The following is a 22,089-nucleotide window of genomic DNA, read 5'->3' as shown; positions in this document are numbered from 1 at the left end:
CCAGCCAACTCCTAATCCAAACCTCCAACTCACCCTCAATGCCATACCTCCGTATTTTTTGCAGTAGTCTACCATGGGGAACCTTATCAAACGCCTTACTAAAATCCATATACACCACATCTACCGCTTTCCCCTCATCGACCTCCTTAGTCACCTTCTCAAAAATCTAAAATAAAATAACCTAACCTACACACCCCTCAACTCACTGCTATCCATGTGCATGTCCAGCAGTCGCTTAAATGTCCCTAATGACTCCGCTTCCACCATCACAGCTAGCAAAGCATTCCATGCATTCACAACTCTCTGCATAAAAAACCTACCTCTGAAGCCTTCTCTTTAACCTACTCCTAACACCTAAAAACTATGACCCCTCGTGCCAGTCAATCCTGCCCTGGGGAAAAGTCTCTGGTTATTGACTCGATCCATGCCTCTCATTATCTTGTATACCTCAATCAGGTCTCCTCTCTTCCTCCTTCTTTCCAGAGAGTTAAGTCTGAGCTTATTCAACCTCTCTTCGTAAGACAAGACCTCCAGTCCAGGCAGCATCCTGGTAAACCTTCTTTGCACCCTCTCCAAAGCCTCTCTATCCTTCCTATAATAGGCCAACCAGAACTGGACATAATACTCCGTGTGGTCTCACCAGGGTTTTATGGAACTGCTGCAAAACCTCACGGCTCTTAAACTCAATCCCCTTGTTAATGAAAGCCAAAACACTATATGCTTTCTTAACAACTCTATCCACTTGGGTGGCAACTTTGAGGGATCTATGCACTTGAACACCAAGATCCCACTGTCCCTCCACACTGCCAAGAATCCTGTGTTTAATCCTATATTCAGCATTCAAGGTCAAACTTTCAAAATGCATCACTTCGCATTTATCCAGGTTGAATTCCATCTGCCGTTTCTCAGCCCAGCTCTGCATCCTGTCTATGTCACGCTGCAGCCTGCAGTTGCCCTCTATACTATCGATGACACCTTCAACCTTTGTGTCATCTGCAAATTTACTAACCCACCCCTCAACCTCCTCATCCAATTCATTTGTAAAAACTACAAAAAGCAGAGGCCCAAGAACAGAGCCCTGAGGGACACCCCTCACCACTGACCTCCAGGCAGAATACTTTCCATCTACAACCACTCTCTGATTTCTGTCAGCCAACCAATTCTGAATCCAGATAGCCAAATCTCCCTGCATCCCATAACCCCTGACTTATGAATGAGCCTACATTGGGGAACCTTATTAAATGCCTTGCTGAAGTCCATATATACTACATCCACTACTCGGCCTTCATCGACCTGTCTTGTCACCTCCTCAAAGTACTCAATAAGATTTGTGAGGCACGTCCTGCCCCTCACAAAGCCATGGTGACTGCTTTTAATCATGCTATTCTTTTCCAAATAATCATAAATCCTATCCCTCAGAGGGATCTGAGGTAGTACAGAAATGTTGCGAATGGCCTGATTCCTTCTGGACTGGGAAGGTGACTACAATCTCATTAACTTTTATATATTTTTATATCTGTGGCTATTAATTGAGGATAAAATTGCACTTTTTGATGATGACCAATATTTAATAATCCTTTGGCAATCAACGTCTCGGCTCGCTCATAAAGACTGGATTCCTGTGCTTAGTATCTGCCAAATGTTTATTGTAAAATAACTGCAATCCAACACAGGAAATAAGAAAATTGGAAAACTAGGGTCTTCAGTTCTTTTTAAATCTGCTTATGGCAGTACACGACAAGGAAAGCCTTGCTGATTGTAAGTGGGTATCACTCAATGATACTACATCAAGATGAGGACATCACGGTGACTCAGTGGTTAGCACAGCTGCCTTACAGTGCCAGGGACCCATTTTTAATTCCAGTCTTGGGTGACTGTGTGGAGTTTGCACATTCTCTCCATGTCTGCATGGGTTTATGCTGGGTGCTCTGGTTTTCTTCCACAGTCTAAAAGTGAACAGGTTACATGGATTGCCATGCTAAGTTGCCGTATAGAGTCCAGGGATGTGTAGATTAGCCATAGTAAATGTGGGATTATGGGGGTCAGTAGGGATCTGGGTGGATTGCTCTTCGGAGGGTCAGTTATGGACTCAATGGGCCAAGTGGCCTCTTTCTGTACTGTAGAGTTTCTACAATTCTAAGAAAAATACAAGCTCAGCTTTAATTTCTAAAGTTGTTTAGTTGTGTACCATATGTGGTTGTGATGGCAGTGCATGAACTTTTCCTAAACCTTTATCAGTGTTGTCTAATTTTTGCTGCTCTTATTTTCCTTTCACTCTTCTTTCTCACAGCAATTCGACTCCGAGAAACACCAGGAAAGGGGTGATTCAGATCCTGCTGCCATTTTCATGTTATGTTGTTAAGATGATATGACATAGTATCCTGGCTTATGTACAATACTTTCTTTAATAGTTCCAGTTAATAATTCTCTCACTGCTGCTCTTTGTTCTAGGTGAGAAAGGAGACAGGAATAATGAGTCCGCAATCCCAGGCCCAATTGGGCTTCGTGGTGAAACAGGAGCTCCTGGACCAGTGGGTTTCCCAGGTAAATACAGATCCTTTTGTGCAGATACATTTAGCAATAAGTGAATATTCCATCAAGAAACTTATACTAATATTGGAAAAACTGATGCACAAAAGAAATCCCTTGGTTCATTGCTATTTACTGTTTGAGCATTTTCTGAAACAATTCAGTGACATCATATTTCATTTATTTTCCAAAGATGCTTCAGATTGTTGCTGGTCCTGTCTCCCAAAGCCAGACAGCACAGAAAAAATGTAGAGATTCCTCCAATGCATTCCTCTCTTGACATAGTTATTTTGGATTATGATCCCAACTGTGCTAAGTGTGCCTGTACTTTTGTGGATGTGGTGTATGTAAATCAAAGGATACACATCCTCTAATGGACTCATCATTTTACACTCTTCTAATGCTAGAGATGTCTAGACTGTGGGAGTGTAGAGAGAGCCATGATCAGGCCAAGTAGAAATAGGGGCCTGGAGGGTAATTGCTTTCAGAGTACTATCTTGCTCAAGACATGAGCAGGCACCAGTAAAGAAATGTTGAAAATAGAGGAATTTTGAATATGCAGTGTCCTAGCTGCCTCTTTCTCTACTATACATTTTAGTCTGAAAAACCATAACTGGTCATAAGTAGATGAAGACAGGAACAGTAAATGGTGACCAGAACATTTGCTTTCACATTTTTTGTCCCTTTCCATTCTTGATTTCTTGGCAACTGTTTGGCATTTTGTGCTCAAAAGCACGGTTAAGACTAAAAAATCATTGCAAAAAGTGTTTTTTTTTAAATATTCTTTTATGGGATGTGGGCATTGCTGGTTGGATCATCCCATATAACCCAAACCTAATTGTCTTTAGAAGGTGACGGTAAGCCACTTTCTTGAACTGCTGCAGTCTGTGTGGTGTAGGCACACTTCCACTACTGTTGGGAAGTGCATTCCAGGATTTTGACCCAGTGACACGGAAGGATCAGTGATATATTTCCAAGTCAGGATGGTGAGTGATTTGGGGGATCTTGCAGCTGGTGGTGTTCCCATGTATCTGCTACCCTTGTCCTTCCAGATGGAAGTAGCTGTGGGTTTGAAAGATCCTGTCAAAGGAGTGTTGGTGCATTGCATCTTGAAGGTGGGAAATACTGCTGTCACTGTGCATCAGTGGTAGATGGAGGAATGTTTACCATGGTGGATGGGTAGCAGGTCAAGTGGGGCTGCTTCATTCTGGATAGTGCCAAGCTTCTTACGTGTTATTGGAGCTGCCCCCATTCAGTTAAATTCCCTCTTTGTTGGAGGTAGTCATTGCGTGGCACTAATGCACCAAGAGTGTTGCTTTCAACTTTTGAGACTAAGCCTGAATATTGTCCAGGTCTTGCTGCATATGGACACAGATTTCAGTACCTGAGGAGTCACAAATGGTGCTGAGCATTGTTGAATCATCAGGGAGCATCCCCACTTGGGAATGATTGGAAGGTCATTGATGAAGTAGCTGTAGATGACTGTGGCTAGGACACTACCCCTGAAGGTTCTGATGGCAAAGTGGCAGTGTCCCTACTTCTGAACCAGAAGGCCAGGGTGAAGTCCCACCTCCTTCACCTCCAAAAGGTTGATTAAATATAATTACTCTGAGGCACTCCTACAGAGATGTCACCAGGTTATGATGACTGACCACCAACAATCACATCCATCATCCTTTAGGTTAGATGCAACCTCAACCAGTGGAGAGAATTCCTCCAGATGCCCATTAACTCTGGTTTTGCTAGTGCTCCTGGATGCACACTTGGTCAAATGCAGCCTTGATGTGAAGTTCAGTCACTCTTACCTCATGTCTACAGTTTAACCTTACCCTATGCTTAGACCAAGTCTGTTATGAGTGGCCTTGGTGGAACCCAAAGTTAAGCATTGGTGAGCTGGTTATTACTGTCTATGTGCTACTCGATAGCAATTTTCAAATTTGTCAGGTAGATGTGAGTTTGTCTTAACTAGTGGAACAGCTTGGCTCAGAGAATATCTTATTCTGGAGGACAAGCCTTTATTACCATTGGTGGAATAGGCCCTTGTTGTGTCCTGTACCTTCAGCTGCTTTCTGATGTTCCATGAAATGAATCAAATCAGCTGAAGACTGACATCTGTAGAGCTGGCCAGGGACAAAAATCACACCCACAACCTGCCCCCAACCTCCAACCTGAGCACAGCAGACCAGCTATGCTGGGCACAGCAGATCCCTAGAACCTCAAACCCCTGCTATTAGAGCCTGAGGTATTACACTGTCCAAAGCCCTGATGCAAGCAACCTCCACAGGAGGCCGAAATGGGTCAACCATGGCACTTGTGGGAATATTCACAACTGGATAAGAAAATGGGGAGGCTTTAGCAGGGGCAAGAGGATCAAATCAATGAAGTCCCTCCTGGAGTATAGCCAGCACAGGACAGCAATCAGGAGAGCAAAGAGGGGCCTGAAAAACCCTGGTTGGGTAAGATTCGGGAGAATCCCAAGATATCTATAATCCCAAAATGAAAGTATATTAGGGGGAAGAGAATAAAGTTGGGCCAATTAGGGACCAAGGGGAAACTATGTGTGGAACTGAAGATCATTGGTAGGATGTTAAATGAGTACTTCACTTGTGTCTTTTCTCAGAAGGAGAATGTAGGTACAGAATATGAGAAGCAATGTGAGGTTCTCTAGCAGATTGACATATAGGGAGTGAGGAGGCATTGGAGGTTTTGTCAGGCTTAAAAATGGTCAAATCCCCAGGTCTAGATGAGGTGTATCCCAGGGCGTGGAAGGTAAGGGAGGAAATTACAGGGGCTCTGACCTAACTTTTTATTCCTTTCTGGCCACAGGAGAGGTGCCAGACAACTGGAGGATAGTTACTGTGATTTCACTTTATAAGAGGTCTGGTTGAGATAAACTAGTGAATTACAGACCAATGAGCCATACACCAGTGGAAGAGAAAATTCTGAAGGAGTATATTAATCTTCAATTTGAGACACAAGGTTTGATCAGGGATAGTCAGCATGGGTTTGTCAGCAATATATCATGTCTCAAAGTTGAATGAATTTCTGGTGGACAGTCAGGTATTTGGATGAGGGTAGTGCAGTTGATGCAGTTTATATGATTTCATCAAGGCCTTTGACAAGGTCCTACATGGAAGACTGATAAAGAATGTACAAGCTCATGTGATCCTGTGTGACTTGGCAAGATAGAACCAAAATTGGCTTAGCGACAGGAGACAATGTATAACGTTAAAAGGCTGTTTGTATGTAGGCTAGTGTCTAGTGGTGTACCACAGAGATCAGTGCTGGGTTTCTTATTGTTCCTGATTTATGTAAATAGCACAGAAAATTGCAGAAGGAGTGATAATTAAATTTGTGAATGACACAAAGATTGGCTAGGTGGTTAATAGTGAGGAAGAGGTGTTAGGTTATAGGACGATACAAATGAATTGGTCAGATGGGCAGATCAGTGGCAGATGGAATTTAACCCTGTGAAGTGTGAGGTGATGCACTTTGAGTGAAGGAACAAGACAAGGGAGTACTCAATGATTGGTAGGAAGCTCAGAGGAACAGAAGGATTTTGGGATGCTAGTCCACAGATCCGTTGAAGTCAGCAGGAGAGGTTAAGTGACATGAGAAATTGTTGACGGATAGGTCAGGGAGAACGCTAAAGCTTGCTGTAGGTATATAAGGGATAAAAGAATGACTAGAGTAAGATTAGGGCCAATCAAGGACAGTAGTGGGAAGTTTTGCGTGGAATCAGAGGAGATAGGGGAAGCGCAAAATGATTATTTGTCATCAGTATTCACACTGGAAAAAGACAATGTTGTAGAGGAGAATACTGAGAAACAGGCCACTAGACTGGATGGGATTGAGGTTCACAAGGAGGAGGTGTTAGCAATTCTGGAAAGTGTGAAAATAGATAAATCGCCTGGGTCAGATGGGATTTATCCTCGGATTCTCTGGGAAACCAGAGAGGAGATTGCAGAGCCTTTAGCTTGGATCTTTAGAGTCATAGAGTCAAAGAGATGTACAGCAAGGAAACAGACCCCTTGGTTCAACTTGTCCATGCCAACCAGACAACCCGTCTTAATGCCAGCACTTGGCCCATATCCCGCTAAACCCTTCCTCTGCATATATCCATCCAGATACCTTTTAAATGCTGTAATTATATCAGTGTCCACCACTTCCTCTGGCAGCTTATTCTATACATGCACACACTCTGCATGAAAACATTGCCCCCTTATGGCCCTTTTATATCTTTCTCCTCTCACCCTAAACCTATGCCCTCTAGTTTTGCAGTCTCCAACCCCAGGGAAAAAGACAGTCTGTTTATCCTATCTCATGATTTTATAAACCTCTATCAGGTCTCCGATGCTCCAGGGAAAATTGCCCCTTCAATTCAGCTTTTCCCTACAGCACAAATTCTCCAATTTATGGTCAGGTTTTCAAATTTCTCCCCTTCAACTTGATTTTCCAGCTCAACAATCAAGCTATCTCAACGTTAATTTTCATTGTCTACAGGATTAGTACCAGAAGACTGGAGGATAGCAAATGTTGTCTTGTTCAAGAAGGGGAGTAGAGACAACCCTGGTAATTATAGACCAGTGAGCCTTCCTTTGGTTGTTGATAAAGATTACAAGAGGTAGGACTTATGATCATCTAGAAAGGAATTAGATTAGGGATAGTCAGCATGGTTGTGTAAAAGGTATGTTGTGCCTCACAAACCCACTTTGAGAAGGTGACCAAACAGGTGGATGAGGGTAAAGCGGTTGATGTGGCGTATGTGGATTCAGGAAGGCATTTAATAAGTTCCCCATGGTAGGCTACTGCACAAAATATGGAAGCATGGGATTGAGGGTGACTTAGCGGTTTGGATCAGAAATTAGCTAGCTGAAAGAAGGTGGTGGTTGATGGGAAATATTCATCCTGGAGCTCAGTTACTAGTGGTGTACAGGAAGGATCTGTTTTGAGTCCACTGCTGTTTGTCATTTTTATAAACAACCTGGATGAGGGCGTAAAAGGATGGGTTAGTAAATTTGCAGACAACACTAAGGTTGGTAGAGTTGTGGATAGTGATGGAGGAGGTTGCAGATTACAGAGGGACATAGTTAAGCTGCAGAGCTGGGCTGAGAGGTGGCAAATGGAGTTTAATGCAGAAAAGTGTGAGGTGATTCATTTTGGAAGGAACAGCAGGAATGCAGAGTACTGGCCGAATGGTAAGATTCTTGGCAGTGTAGATGAGCAGAGGGATCTCGGTGTCCAGGTACGTAGATCCCTCAAAGTTGCCACCAGGTTGTAGGGTGTTAAGAAGGCATATGGTGTGTTAGCTTTTATTAGTAAGGGATCCAGTTTTGGAGCCATGAGGTCATGCTGCAGCTGGAGAAAACTCTGGTGCAGCCGCACTTTAAGTATTGTGTACGGTTCTGGTCACCGCATTACAGGAGGCGGTGTGGAAGCTTTGGAGAGGGTTCAGAGGAGATTTACTAGGAAGTTGCCTGGTATGGAAGGAAGGTCTTACGAGGAAAGGTTCAGGGACTTAAGGCAGTTTTTGTTAGAGAGAAGATGGTTGAGTGGTGACTTAATTAAGACATATAAGATAATCAGAAGGTTAGATAGGGTGGACAATGAGAGCCTTTTTCCTCAGATGGTGATGGCTAGCACAAGGGGACATAGCTTTAAATTGAGGGGTGATATAGGATAGATGTCAGAGGTAGTTTCTTTGCTTCGAGAGTAGTAGGGGCGTGGAATGCACTGTCTGCAACAGTTGTAGACTCACCAACTTTCAGGGCATTTAAATGGTCATTGGATAGGCATATGAACGAGAATGGAATAGTGTAGGTTAGATGATCTTCAGATTGGTTTCATAGATTGGCACAACGTCGAGGGCTGAAGGCATGTATTGCACTGTAATGTTCTATGTTTCATAAGATAGTCAAGAAGGCATGTGGGATACTTCCTTTATCAGTTGTGGCATAGATTACAAGAGCAGGAAGGTTTTGTTGGAACTGTGCAAAGTCTTGGTTAGGCCATAACTGGAATACTGTGTGCAGTTCTGGTCACTATATTATGGGAAGGATGTGATTGCACTGGAGGGGGTGCAAAGGAGATTCACTAGGATTTGTCATTTACAAAATACCATGCAAGGACCGTAACAAACACTACATTAGACAAACAGGCCGAAAACTAGCCACATGAACACCAACTAGCCACAAAAAGACATGGCCCTCTCTCACATACGGATGAGGAAGGACACCACTTTGACTGGGATAACACATCCATCCTAGGACAAGCCAAACAGAGACAGGCACGAGAATTCCTAGAAGCATGGCATTCCAACCAGAACTCTATCAACAAACACATTGAATTAGACCCTATCTATCACCCCCTGAGAAAAGGAACAGGAAGTGACTTCACCACAGGAAATAATATCACCACAGGACATGACATCACCAACCCAAAGAAACCCAAATATATAAATAGAAAGCAGGAATTTTCAGCATTGCTTCACCTTAGGCCCACTGAAAATGTTCCCTAGTATTGTAACGAAATTTCTGGAAATGAACCTTCCAGCTCAGCAAGCAAACCTACATCCAAAGCATCCATTCACTAGGATGTAGTCTGGGACGGAGCATCTCAGTTGTGAAGAAAGATAAGCTCAGGTAATTTTCTTCAGGCAAGGAAGGTTGAGGGGGGACCCGATAGAGGTGTGTAGGTAAAGAAGGTTAAGAGGGGCATGGACAGGATGGATAGGAACCAGTTGTTCCCCTTAGTTGAAAGGTCAGTAATGAAAGGACACAATTTTAAGGTGAAAGGCAAGAAGTTTGAAAGGGTTTTGAAAAATTTGCACCTAGAGAACTTGAAATGTCATAACATTTAAGTCTGTGGGCCAAGTGCTTTAAGGTGGAATTGGTGTAGATAGGCCAGTACGGACTTAATGGGATGACTAATAAAGGTTGGCCTTACCAGGAACACCCAAAGAAGCTCCCAGGAAAATAGTTAAAAATGCTGGAGAGACAGTCCATCCTTAATCACTTTAAATATCTGCACTTCCAAGGTTACTATTGAGAGGTTTCACTTCTGAGTAGTGTTGTAGTGTTTATAAATATGTTTGCATTGGAGGCTTTCAACATTGAGAAGCATGGAAGTTCTCAGTACTGAGATGGATTCAGATGATAAAGTTTTTAATATTGTGCTTTCAGGTAGCTCTGGACCTCCAGGTAGAGATGGTTCCCCAGGTCCTCCAGGAGAAAAGGGAGAAACAGGAAATTCAATGAAAGGATCAACTGGTCCTCCAGGTCCTAAAGGTACAAAATGCTCTTCATGTGGTTTCTTGTATTTTTCTCAATTCACTTTTGTGTGATGCAAACTTAAGGATAAACTAGTATGAGAGGTTAAAAAAGAAAGTTTTGAAAAAGGAATTGTTAGGAATTTGAGTAATGCAATAATCCAATGTCTGTTGCAATATTCAGCTTTAATTTTTGGAATGTTATTAACCTCATCTGATTTCTAATTCAAGCAACTAGCAATACAGGAAACAAGATCCATTTTTTTTATTGAAACCTTTTAATAGAGAGATGCATTCAGGTTCATTCAGCACCCATTGAACTGTCTGTGAAAATCTTTATTACGGAGGGAAGAAAATTACAAAGACAGCAACAGGCTAAAGATTGAATTACTAGGTTATCTGATACTGTGCTAGAGGTTGGAAAGGAGAAGTGATTTTTCTGTAGGAGTTCAGAAAGCCACCCAGACATTCCTGCAAAAGGGATTACAAGCATATGCTTGTGATGGTCAATTCTAGGAGATTGGCCCTTAAGACCTGACAGCAGCGTGTGAAAATGTTCAGGGACCTTATACAGGTAGTAAAAGTCAGTGAATGCATCTTCCAATGGTATGCCCGACTCAGCACACATCCAACCCATCATGCTGCTCAATACATCCCAGCCCATCACACACCATCAGCATTCAGATACTCCAACACACCCTCATGAACAGCCTCCCACCTGCTTCATATAATATCAGCTGTTCAGCTATGACAGGCATATCATCTGAACACTTTGCACTCACTGACACTTTCCTCACTTTGTTGGACAAGGATTTACATAAAAGGAGGGAATGGCATGGAGACTGTCTGGTTGAACTGGCTTAGATTTGCAAACAATGAGCCAGCATGACTAAACATTATCAAGCCAATAGTGAATGAGGTTATGGAATCAGGTAATATTGAGAACATCTGGCTTGATGCTGTGGGCAAATTTTAGGCACCTTCACAAATCCTACTTCAGTCTCATCCTTCCTTTTGACACAAGGTGCAAGTTTCTGATATAAACTCTTAATTTCCAATCCAACCCTCTTCCCTCACCCCAGCCCTTACCTTCCACATTCCTTTTCTAAGATACCCAACACTTGTCACTTTGCCAACTAGTATAGCTACAACACATGGGGTAGAAAAATGAGCAGAATTCTGACACTAGGATAGAGGTAGGATCAGCATATGACTGTGCAGGAGAGAGTTACAGCCAGCCAATGAGAAATGATGATGTGTGGCAACTTCTCTGAAGGAAAGATCACATGCAGATTTTGCAGGAAACTTGTTTTTTTTTGTTTGTCAGGTAACATGGGTTTTGCAGACTATGACTATTTATTGTCCATCCTGAGATACTCTTGAGAAGGTGGTGATGAGTTTCTGCCTTGAACTGCAAATTAGGCCCCAGCAATGCCATGGGGCCTAATTTGGTGCCAGTTTTCTCCACAACAAAATAACAGTGACGTAGAATAAAGACCTTGGAAGCTCTGGGATCAGTATATTAATCCCAGTATATTGTTCTAGCTATCTCTGTTATATTTTTTGCTGTTCAGGTGACACACATTTAAATAAATGATTCAGGGTGCAATAGTGACATTGGACTTTGTTCAATGAAGTGTATCAAATTGTGGCTGTGGATCGCCCAATGCTCATAGGCACTTGTTGCACAGTTGGTTGCCCAAAAGTCAAAGTAAGCCACTTTCCCCTCCTCCAAGTTTCAGCTTCTTGCTGTAGTGCTCCCTCATAATGCTTTGTATTTTGATAACAGTTGTAATTGTATTGGCTCGGTAAATTGTTAAATTCATATGTTCCCTCAATCTGGCATCAAGTCTCAGATTGAATTCCAACAGCTGTTATTGTGCTGTCTGCATTATTTATGGATGCTACAGTGGTACCAAGGATTATTACAATGTATATTTATACCAATAATTTCACTCACTGACACTGCATTAACAAACAGAAATTCTAACAAATGGCTTTATGCTCTTTCATTTAAAAAAGCATTTTTAAGCTGTGAGAGCCTTATAAGTGACATTGACAGAAGTTTGGCCGCAACTCTGCAGCCCATCCTCCCAGCTCGGAACGTCTGTGTATCTGGAATCTTCAACTAGATGAAAGGAAGAAAAATGTTGTGTGCATTAGGAGTTTTGCAATAGTGAACTACTCCTAAGAAGAAAGGAACACCTAAAACCATTTTCCATTATTGTTTTAATCAAAAATTTGTTACGATAGAACATTATGTAAAACCAACAGTTTTCATTATCAGAAACAATTATGAATGATTTCCCTTCTGTTGTCTCTCCTGAGTGTAACCCTAAATTAACTATTTTCCTATACTTTACTGTTTGTAGGAAACCCAGGGCATCCTGGAGTATTGGGTCCTCCAGGGATTCCAGGAAGGTCGGGAGCACCTGGAACACCAGGGCTGCCAGGAGTCACTGGTCCTAAGGTTAGTTTACCAGCAAGAGTCTCAAATCCTCCATCATACGAAGCATAAGCCTATAGTTTTACTTCCAGACCTTTAAGGTAGCCTTGTAAAAATTTCCAATAGTCACAATATCTTTCTGATATATATTTTCCGGAGTGTACACTCTTGTGTGTGGAAATATTTGAATGGATAAGTAAGAGGAGTAAAACAGCTGTCAAGAATGCAAAATCTAGCATCTATATCCAACTCCGTTAAGTTGACTTGAGAGAATAGAATATTGCTTTAGCAAGGTACTGTTGTAGAATATTTTAATATTTTTGTATTTCAGTGCTTTGTCGCCAGTTTCGTACACTACTAAAATTACACTGCAGTCTAATCATTCTGAAGTTTGGTATCAGATTATCAACATTCTAGCATTTGAAATGACCTACAGCATTTGAACTTCTGTCATTCAAGTAAGCATCAATTTTATTTTAAGTTGTGCGATGTGGGCATTGCTGGCTGGCCTTGAGAAGGTGAGGATCAGTGGTGCTGGAAGAAGCTGAGGCAGGGCAGACTGTAGAGAGGTTAGGTGGCGGCGCATTGCTGCAAGCGTGGAGCGGAGGATCTTGATGGAGAACCGTTGCTGGTGTTTTTGAATCTGTATCCAGAATCTGGTTTCCAGCATCTGCAGTCATTGTTTTTACCACCTTGAGAAGGTGAGGGGCTGCTGTCTTGAACCGCTGCTGTCCACATGCTGTAGGTAGGCACACAATGGCTATGAGGAGGGAATGCCAGGATTTTGACCCAGTGACAATGAAGGAATTTTCAAGCAGATATTGTCTTAAATTATACAGGCATCTAAGTGATCCTATTGGGACTGGGTTAATTGAACACTAAATTGCAGGCATATTGTACTAACTGAGACGTAAAGACATTTGAAGCTATGATTTCCCAGAAGTAAAGTCTTGAGTAAATGGCTTTAGACTGAACTTGATCTACTTTGTTTTTTGAAGAGGAGGGAGGTAAGACAAATTGTTATTATTTAATTCAACCTATTAAAATCCTGAATCATGTTTCTAAAAATAACAACATTAAATAAAACCACAGAATTATTATACTGCAGGAGGCTATTCAGCCCATCATGTCTGGATTGGTTCTTCAAATTTATATTTCACTGAAGCTGCAATTTCTAATCTCTTCCCTGTAACCCTGCTCTATCTTTATTTTCAAATAACATTTTCACACTCTTTTGAATACATCAATTATGTAACTTGCTTACACCAGTTCCTCAGACAATACATTCCATCCTTCAACTTCTGCTTCTTCAATGGAACTTCCAAGGCATTGAATCTCATCTTTTGATTCTGATGATTCCAGAAAGATCAAGCTAAAATCTCTAAGCTACAGGAAAAATATTATATAATTTTTCAGGGTGACGGACGTTTTGGACAGCCAGGAAATCGTGGTCCACCAGGTCCTGCAGGAAACATTGGACCACCAGGGGAGAAGGGTAATTCAGGTCCTCCTGGATTGCCTGGAGAAGAAGGGCGTCCTGGTCGCAATGGTCTTCAAGGTCCACAAGGTATTGAATTCTGTTTCTGAATATTAAAGTAGCTGTCAAATGTTGCTATAAATAAGATGAGAAAAAGTTGAAGATGCTCTGATCATTTGATGATCAGAGCAAGTCATTTTTGTATCCATTGGGTGTCACTATTATCTGAACAAGCAAATGAAATGGTTGTAAGCAGAGAACCATACACTTTTGAATTTTTGCAATAAAATTTTCCATATATGTGCATAGAATGTGCTGATTTTTATGGTCCTTGTCATAAACTCTAGCAAATGACACCCTATCAGCTGAGGGCATGATCACAGAGTCAGGCTGGGTGTGCAGGTGTTCGATCCTCTTTAGATTTGTTGATAGCTAGATCTACTCTACTATATTTGGGAAGCTGGATGAATGGGGTGGGCATTTCAACAAACAGAGGAAAAGTTAGTTAATAACTGTCAAACCTGCATGGAGGCAAAGGCTTTACGATCCATTACCCAATTTCTGTCAGGATTGGAAACGTGTGTGTGTATAGTTCATATAGCTCTAACTCCCACTTTGCAGGTGATCTCGGATGTCCTGGTATTCAGGGGCCAACAGGCCCACGTGGACAACCAGGTAAAGGAATACCTGGACCTGCAGGTTCTGAAGGCCCGCCTGGTCCACCTGGTCCACAAGGTACTGAGCTCATATTATTTAATTATTTTTGAGAGAAAATAATGCACTTTTATTATCATTTAAAATATTAATTACTAATAGAATAACTACAGTGGAGAAAGAGGCCACTTGGCCCCATTGCATCCACACTAATTCTCGGAAGTGCATCCCACCTAGATTTACTCCCCACCTATCCCTGTAACCCTGTATTTAGCATGGCCAATCCATCTGAGATGCACATCTTTGTGACTGTGGGAGAAAACCAGAGCCCACCTGGCAGAAACCCATACAGACACAGGGAGAATACGCAAACTCCACACAGTCGCTCAAGGCTGGAATCGAACCTATGTCCCTGGTGCTATGAGGCAGCAGTGCTAACCACCGTGCCATCTGAACAATAGAGAATAATAAAGATATGTATTTGTAAATAATTTAGTACTATTGTAACTAGATATTTGATCATGCTAACCTTACTTGATATTAAATCCATTCTTCTCTTCCTTAACTCATCCACTTAATTTATTTCATTTGATATTTTCAATCTCCTCACTTCTCTTATTCAACCACATAGCTGAGGATGTTATCAGTAAATTATGGGACTCATTGTATACACTTCTTCAAAACTGTAAGGAATTAAAAACAGGAGAAAGCCATTCATCCCCTTGAGCCAGCTCCACCATACAATAAGATCATGGCTAATCTATTGCTGAAAACCATATGCTGCCTTGGGCCCATATCCCTTGATATTTCGCTTAATATAAATATGTTTATCTTAGATATAAATTTAACAACTGAATTCATATTGACCACCACTTCAGGAAGAAAGTTCCAAACCTCCACTACACTTTGAGTGTAGAAGTGCTTTCTAACATCTCTCCTGAATGGCTTGGCCCGAAGACTATGCCCCCTTGTTCGAGAATCTTCAACCAGTGTGAATAGTTTATCCACCCAGTGTTAAAATCCTGATTAGATCACCCCTTATCCTTCAAAATTCTAGAAAATAAAGGCCTAATTTGTCTAATCTCTCCTCACACCTGGACTTTAGGGGTTATCATCTTCCTAAGTCTGTGTTGAACTTCCTCCAGAGTCAAAACATCCTTCCTAAGGTGTGGTGCCCAAATGTGCTCACAGTACTCTAAGTGGGGTCTATCGATGCTTTGTATAATTGCAGCATATCATCTGCAACCTTATACTCCTGCCTTTTAGATATGAAGGCCAGAATACCATTAGCCTCCTTGACTATTTTCTACACTGTTTGTGGCATTTTAAAAAGCTATGCATCTGAACTCCCACATCTCATTGAACATCCAATATATTTAACTTTGTGCTTCTAAAAAATACCCTGATCTATCTTTCTCAGTTTGAAATGAAAAGCATTAACTCGAACTAAGGCAAAATGATTCAGAGGTTCATTTGTATACACACTGAATTGAGAAGGAAATTTTTCACCCAGAGGATTGTGAATCTGTGGAATTCCCACAAAGAAATTTCTGAGAAAGAAAGATCAGGAGTGTAAAGTCGAAAATTGCTTCTTCTCTCTGCTCATCATCAATTTCTACATTTCTATTATTATACCAATGCTTAATCTAACCAACTAATTTATTGCATAGATTTGCATATTATGTATATGAAATATTTGTAATTTATATTTTCTATTATATTCTGACTTAAGTAATACCAGATTCTTTAGGGAATTCATGGTGGTTGTTTGATAATACAGGATCTTGAGTATTGCTGTAAAAAAATGCATTTCACCAAAGCTTCTTGTCTTACACCTGTCAGGACATGTTTTTAAGAATACCAACATAAAAAGAAAATAACCTATATCCTGTACATAAGGAGAGTGCTGATTGATTGGCAAATGGCATCTGATGAATGCTTTGAACATAGAACATAAGAACTAGGAGCAGGAGTAGGCCGTCCGGCTCTTCGAGCCCCTCCACCATTCAATAAGATCATGGCTGATCTTTTCATGGACTCACCGTATTCCTTAATGCCTTTGTTGTTCAAACAATAAACCTTCATTTTAAAAATGTTTACTGAAGTAGCATCAACTATTTCACTGGGCAGGGAATTCCACAGATTCACAATCCTCTGGGTGAAAAATTTCCTTCTCAATTCAGTCCTAAATCTGCTCTCCCTAATCTTCAGACCATGCCCTCTTGTCCTAGTTTCACCTGCCAGTGGAAACATCCCCTCTATTTGTTCCACCTGCAGACCAACCTTCTGTAATTCATGCACAGCATAGCATCATGCTGCAACTTCTTATCAATCAAGTAATAATCCTTTTTACTATTACTCCGATCAAAATGTATGACTTCACATTTATTAACACTGCATTCCATCTGCCAGACCTTTGCCCACTCACTCAATGTATCTATGTTCCTCTGCAAAGTTTCACAGACCTCTGCACACTTTGCTCTGCCAGTCGTCTTCGTGTCATCTGCAAACTTTGAAAACCACATGTGGTCCCCAACTCCAAATCATAAGTTGGAAATAATTGTGGTCCCAACACCAATCTCTGAGGCACACCACTAGTCACTGATTGCCAGCCAGAATAGCACTCACTCTTTACTTCCTGTCAGTCAACTAATCCTCTATTCACGCTAATACTCTATCCCAACACCATGCATCCTTATCTTATGCAGCAGCAGCCTTCTGTGCAGCACATTATCAAAGGTCGTTTGGAAATCTAGGTACACCACATCCACTGCGTCCCCATTGTCCACCTTGCTCATAATGTCTTCATAAAATTCCAAAAGATTTGTCAAGCATGACCTGCCCTTCATGAACCCATGCTGCTTTTGCCCAACGTGACAGTTTATTTTGAGATGCCTTGCTATTTCTTCCTTGATAATAGATTCAAGCATCTTCCCCACTACAGAAGGTAGAGGAGGCAGTTGCAGCTGACATAAATGAGCTTGAGAAGACAGTTTAATCACTTTGAATTCCTTAAAGAATCTAATAATAATTAAACTTATATAATTTTCTACAAGATGCATCCCCCAGTATTGTAGCATTGCTGGTGGAAGGCTGCTGATTTTCAATATGGGAGACTACAGATTTTCATAGGGGATGACAATGAATACCTTTGAGCCTAGAAGGTCTCACTTTGGAGTCCATCACATCGGTGAGAGCTGGCAGGCTGACAGACAACAGCAAGTGCCGGTGGTGTCAATGTAATGAGATAAAGAATGGTGTTATCTTGAGAGAGAACAACAGGTTCACGCACCACGGCATTATTGCTACTTGTTTGGTGTGATGTTTCATCAGCTGTCATAATCTAATGTAGTCCCTTTGAATATGGCCATTCACAGTCACCGTGGCAGCAGTTTCAGTTTCCACTGCACAACCAAAATGTTGTGCTGCAACAGAAACTAAAATATCAGCCATCAGACTCTAACCCTAACCCATTATGGTTTCATGCTAGAAAGTTATGATGTTCCAAGTTCTATACAAAGCCCTGTGTGAAAATGCCTACAGATTCCTCCATGTTCCCTGACATAACATACAGGATTTCTCATCATTTTAAATAAACTACTCATTTTTACAGGAACAACAACTAGAGGGCCTACTGGAGATCCAGGAATTCTGGGAGTGGGTATTCCAGGCATCCCTGGTGCTCCTGGATCTGTTGGAACACCAGGCTTGTCAGGCCCTCCTGGACCAAGAGGTTCTCCAGGGAATCCAGGTCGACCAGGAATACCAGGGAGACCAGGTAAAGTGTTGTATATATTCTAGTCTTACAATGATGAATAATAAAATATGTAAAATATAGATCTGGATACTTATGAGTTGGAGTGTTAACAGTACATTTCAGGAGGAGAATAGAGTCTGTTCCACCATTCAGTCCTGGCTGATACATTTCCGAATCCCTTTCTCCTGCCTTCTTCCCATAACCCTTGATCCCCTTACTAATCAAGAACCCATCTATCTGTCTTAAACACACTCAAAGACTTAGTTTCCACAGCCTCTGCAACAACAAGTCCCACAGATTAACCAAGGTCTGCTGAAGAAATTCCACCTTATCTCAGTTCTAAAGGGTCGCCTCTTCACTCTGAGGCTGTGCCCTTGAGACCTAGTCTCTCCTACTAGTCAAAACACCTTCTCCATGCCCAGGCCTTTCGATGTTCTGTAAGTTTCAATCAAATTCCCCCCTCCTCAACCTTCTAAACTCCATCGAGTACAGACCCAGAGTCCTCAACTGCACCTCACATGACAAGCCCTTCATCCCCGGGATCATTCTTGTAAACCTCCTCTGGATGCCCTCCAAAACCTGCACATCTTTGCTAAAATACAGGGCCAAAAACTGCTCACAATATTCCAAATACAGTCTAACCAGAGCCTTTTAGAGCCTCTGGAGTAAATCTCTGCTCTAGTATTCTAGCCCCCGTGAAATGAATGCTAACACTGCATTTGACTTCCTAACTTTCAAATGAACCTGCATGTTAACCTTAAGAGAATCCTGAACTAGGACTCTCAAGTCCCTTTGCACTTCAGATTTCCGGAGCCTTTCCCGATTTAGAAAATAGGCTACACTTCTATACTTTCTACAAAAGTGCATAACCTCACACTTTCCCACATTGTATTCCATCTACCACTTTTTTGCCCACTCTCCTAGCTTGTCTAAGTCCACCTGCAGCGTCCCCACTTCCTCAACATTACCTGTGCACCCACCTACCTTTGTGTTATCTGCAAACTGTAAGCATAAAACGTAGTGAATGCCACATTGTTGACATTATCCCATTTGGCCTGAGGGCCATTTTCTATTCCTAAGAAAGAATCTTATTTACCCATTGGGTGTTTGCACTAAAATATTAGTGATGAAGAGAGGTCTTTTTCAGCACAGTGATAGTCTCCCTGCCATGGAGTTCAGTTAGCTCAGTTGGCTGGATGGCTGGTTTATGATGCAGAATAAAACCAACAGAGTAGGTTCATTCCCGTAACAGCTGAGGTCACCATGTAAGTCTGGTTTTGTCAACCTTGCTCCTCACCTGAAACATGGTGATTCTCAGGTTGACCAACCAACAGTCATCTGTCTCTAATGAGACAAAGGCTCTATAGAATATTTTCCTTTAGTACCCCTGCCTCTAGTGAGCAGCTCCTGGTTTAAGTCCCACTCCAGAACTCAGTGGCCATGAAGGTGCATTTATAACACAGCCAAACAGATTGAATATCAACTTGTCTCTCCTTCCAACACACAATAATGGCAATGGTAGGAGTGGAGAGATTCTTGGTCAGCCACTGATGAAAATAAATTGGAATCCCTCCTATCACTATTCATAGGTCTAAGTTATAAATATGAATGTAAAAGTGTATATTGCCATGGCAACTCAGGCTCCTTGGGGATCTGGTTAACTCAGTTGGCTGTTGTGCACCAGGTTACGGACCTGTCCTTGCTGGGTGGATTTAGAACATTTCTCCTTGCCATACTTGTGGTGGAGTTTGTGGATTGGACCAGTATTTGAGCAGAGAATTCCAGAAGATTTTGTGATAAATAGTTTATGAAGAATCCTTCAGAATCACTGTGACACTTAACTCAGAAAACTGTCTTAAATTTGTTGCCAAATAAATATTTCCATGTCATATGATTGTTCCCAATCTTCAAACAGGTCCAAAAGGTGAACCTGGTGTTATGGGAGAGCCAGGGAATCCAGGGCTAACTGGTGAACAAGGATTTCAAGGCTCCGCAGGAGAGAAAGGTAATAGAATTCAGGTGTAGAAACAAAAAGTAAAAATGTCCATTCATGTAGCAACTCACATGATCAAAATATCTAAACTTGTAAATGCAGTGATTGTTGTTAGCTAGGGAAATTTAATTAGAACATGGAGCCTGAGTCATGGGTTCATCATTGTATCTTAAATAAGCACCTGTTTTGTTCAAGATACTCAAATCAAATGCTCTTTTAAATATTTGTATAGATTTTAGAATTTGCCGGTCTTATTTTTACACTCATGACAAATTCATCAATCTCTAAACATTACAATTCTAGATGATTGTTGGTACATAGACCAGAATAATCTATTATACTGAACACAAATACCCAGACATCCTACATATGAACTGGCGACCTATATAATGGATCATCAGAGGCAGAGATAAGTGGCTTCTCTGCTCTCTTTCACTTTCCAAAGTACGTTGCAGAAGGATTTAAAGTAACAGTAATGCTTTTCTGTAACAAGCTGCCAGTGTAAGGGGGAGGTTGGCTCCCCATCAAGAGTGCTTTAGTTTCTGTAGATAAGTAACTGTGCCCAACTAATCCCGACTGTGTTAGTGTCACTGAGATAGCAAAGATGCCATGTGAAAATCCTCATCTTCCAGGATTCAATTGAATCACTAACATCTTGCACATAACACATTCCCTGTGGTCTGAGTCAGTGAATATGTAAACAAACAGAATAGAGATAGGTAGCAATTATTGATCATAAATCACAGAAGTGCCATGGCATAGGAGGAGACCTTTGGGCCCATCATTTCTGCCTCAGCTTTTCAATGAGCATCATTATCTACTGGCAATTTACAGCTTTCTCCCTGAAACCATGCACATTATTTCTATCTAAGTAATCATTCAATTCCTTCTTGAATGCATTTTGAAGGCAGGCAGAACTAGTTCAATTTGGGATTCTGGTCCAGACTGATTTGATTGAAGGATCTGTTTCCATGCTGTATGACACTATAACTGCCATCATTCTTCCAGGCAGTGTATTCCAGACCCCCAACTACTCACTGTGTGAGAAAACTTATTCTTGCATCATATTTGCTCCTTTTGTAAATCATTTTAAATCTGATTGTTGATTCAGCACTGCAGTTTATTCACTGGTCAACTGTACTTTGTAGATATTGCCAGGGTGAAGGGTTTGAGCTATGGGGAGGGGCTGAATAGGCTGGGGCCGTTTTCTCTGTAGTGTCGAAACCTGAAGGGTGACCTTACAGAGGTTTATAAAGTCATGGGGGGCATGGATAGGGTAAATAGACAAAGTCTTTTCCCTGGGGTCGGGGAGTCCAGAACTAGAGGGCATAGGTTTAGGGTGAGAGGGGAAAGATTTAAAATGGGCAATAACAAAGAGAATTGATGAGGGCAGAGCGGTAGATGTGATCTATATGGACATCAGTAAGGCATTAGACAAGGTTCCCGATGGGAGATTGGTGAGCAAGGTTAGATCTCATGAAATACAGGGAGAACTAGCCATTTGGATACAGAACTGGCTCAAAGGTAGAAGACAGAGGGTGGTGGTGGAGGGAGGTGGAGGCCTGTGACTAGTGGAGTGACACAAGGATCGGTGCTGGGTCCTCTACTTTTTGTAATGTACTTAAATGATTTGAATGCGAGCATAAGAGGTAGAGTTAGTAAGTTTGCAGATGACACCAAAATTGGCGTTACCTCAGATTACAACAGATGGGCCAATGGGCTGAGAAGTAGCAGATGGAGTTTAATTCAGATAAATGCGAGGTGCTGCATTTTGAGAAAGCAAATCTTAGCAGGACTTATACGCTTAATGATAAGGTCCCAGGGAGTGCTGCTGAACAAAGAGATCTTGGAGTGCAGGTTTATAGCTCCTTGAAAGTGGAGTCGCAGGTAGATAAGATAGTGAAGAAGGCGTTTGGTATGCTTTCTTTTATTGGTCAGAGTATTGAGTACAGGAGTTGGGAGGTTA

General features: G+C 41.6%; 1 protein-coding gene across 1 annotated transcript in view; it reads left to right on the top strand.

Moving 5' to 3' along the window:
* The window catches only part of LOC122556243 (collagen alpha-5(IV) chain-like), a 277,942-nt gene that overhangs the window by 173,620 nt on the left and 82,233 nt on the right, over positions 1-22,089 (top strand). Inside the window, exons 27-33 of the mRNA XM_043702860.1 lie at positions 2,452-2,544; positions 9,711-9,815; positions 12,169-12,266; positions 13,659-13,809; positions 14,341-14,454; positions 17,987-18,151; positions 20,046-20,135. Of these exons, the coding sequence (XP_043558795.1) occupies positions 2,452-2,544; positions 9,711-9,815; positions 12,169-12,266; positions 13,659-13,809; positions 14,341-14,454; positions 17,987-18,151; positions 20,046-20,135 (816 nt within the window). The remainder of the gene's footprint in view (positions 1-2,451; positions 2,545-9,710; positions 9,816-12,168; positions 12,267-13,658; positions 13,810-14,340; positions 14,455-17,986; positions 18,152-20,045; positions 20,136-22,089) is intronic.

Source organism: Chiloscyllium plagiosum, chromosome 13 (genome assembly GCF_004010195.1).
Source record: "Chiloscyllium plagiosum isolate BGI_BamShark_2017 chromosome 13, ASM401019v2, whole genome shotgun sequence".
Classification (NCBI taxonomy): domain Eukaryota; kingdom Metazoa; phylum Chordata; class Chondrichthyes; order Orectolobiformes; family Hemiscylliidae; genus Chiloscyllium; species Chiloscyllium plagiosum.
The sequence above is the reverse complement of the archived record's forward strand: the minus strand, read 5'-3'. Positions and strand labels throughout refer to the sequence as shown.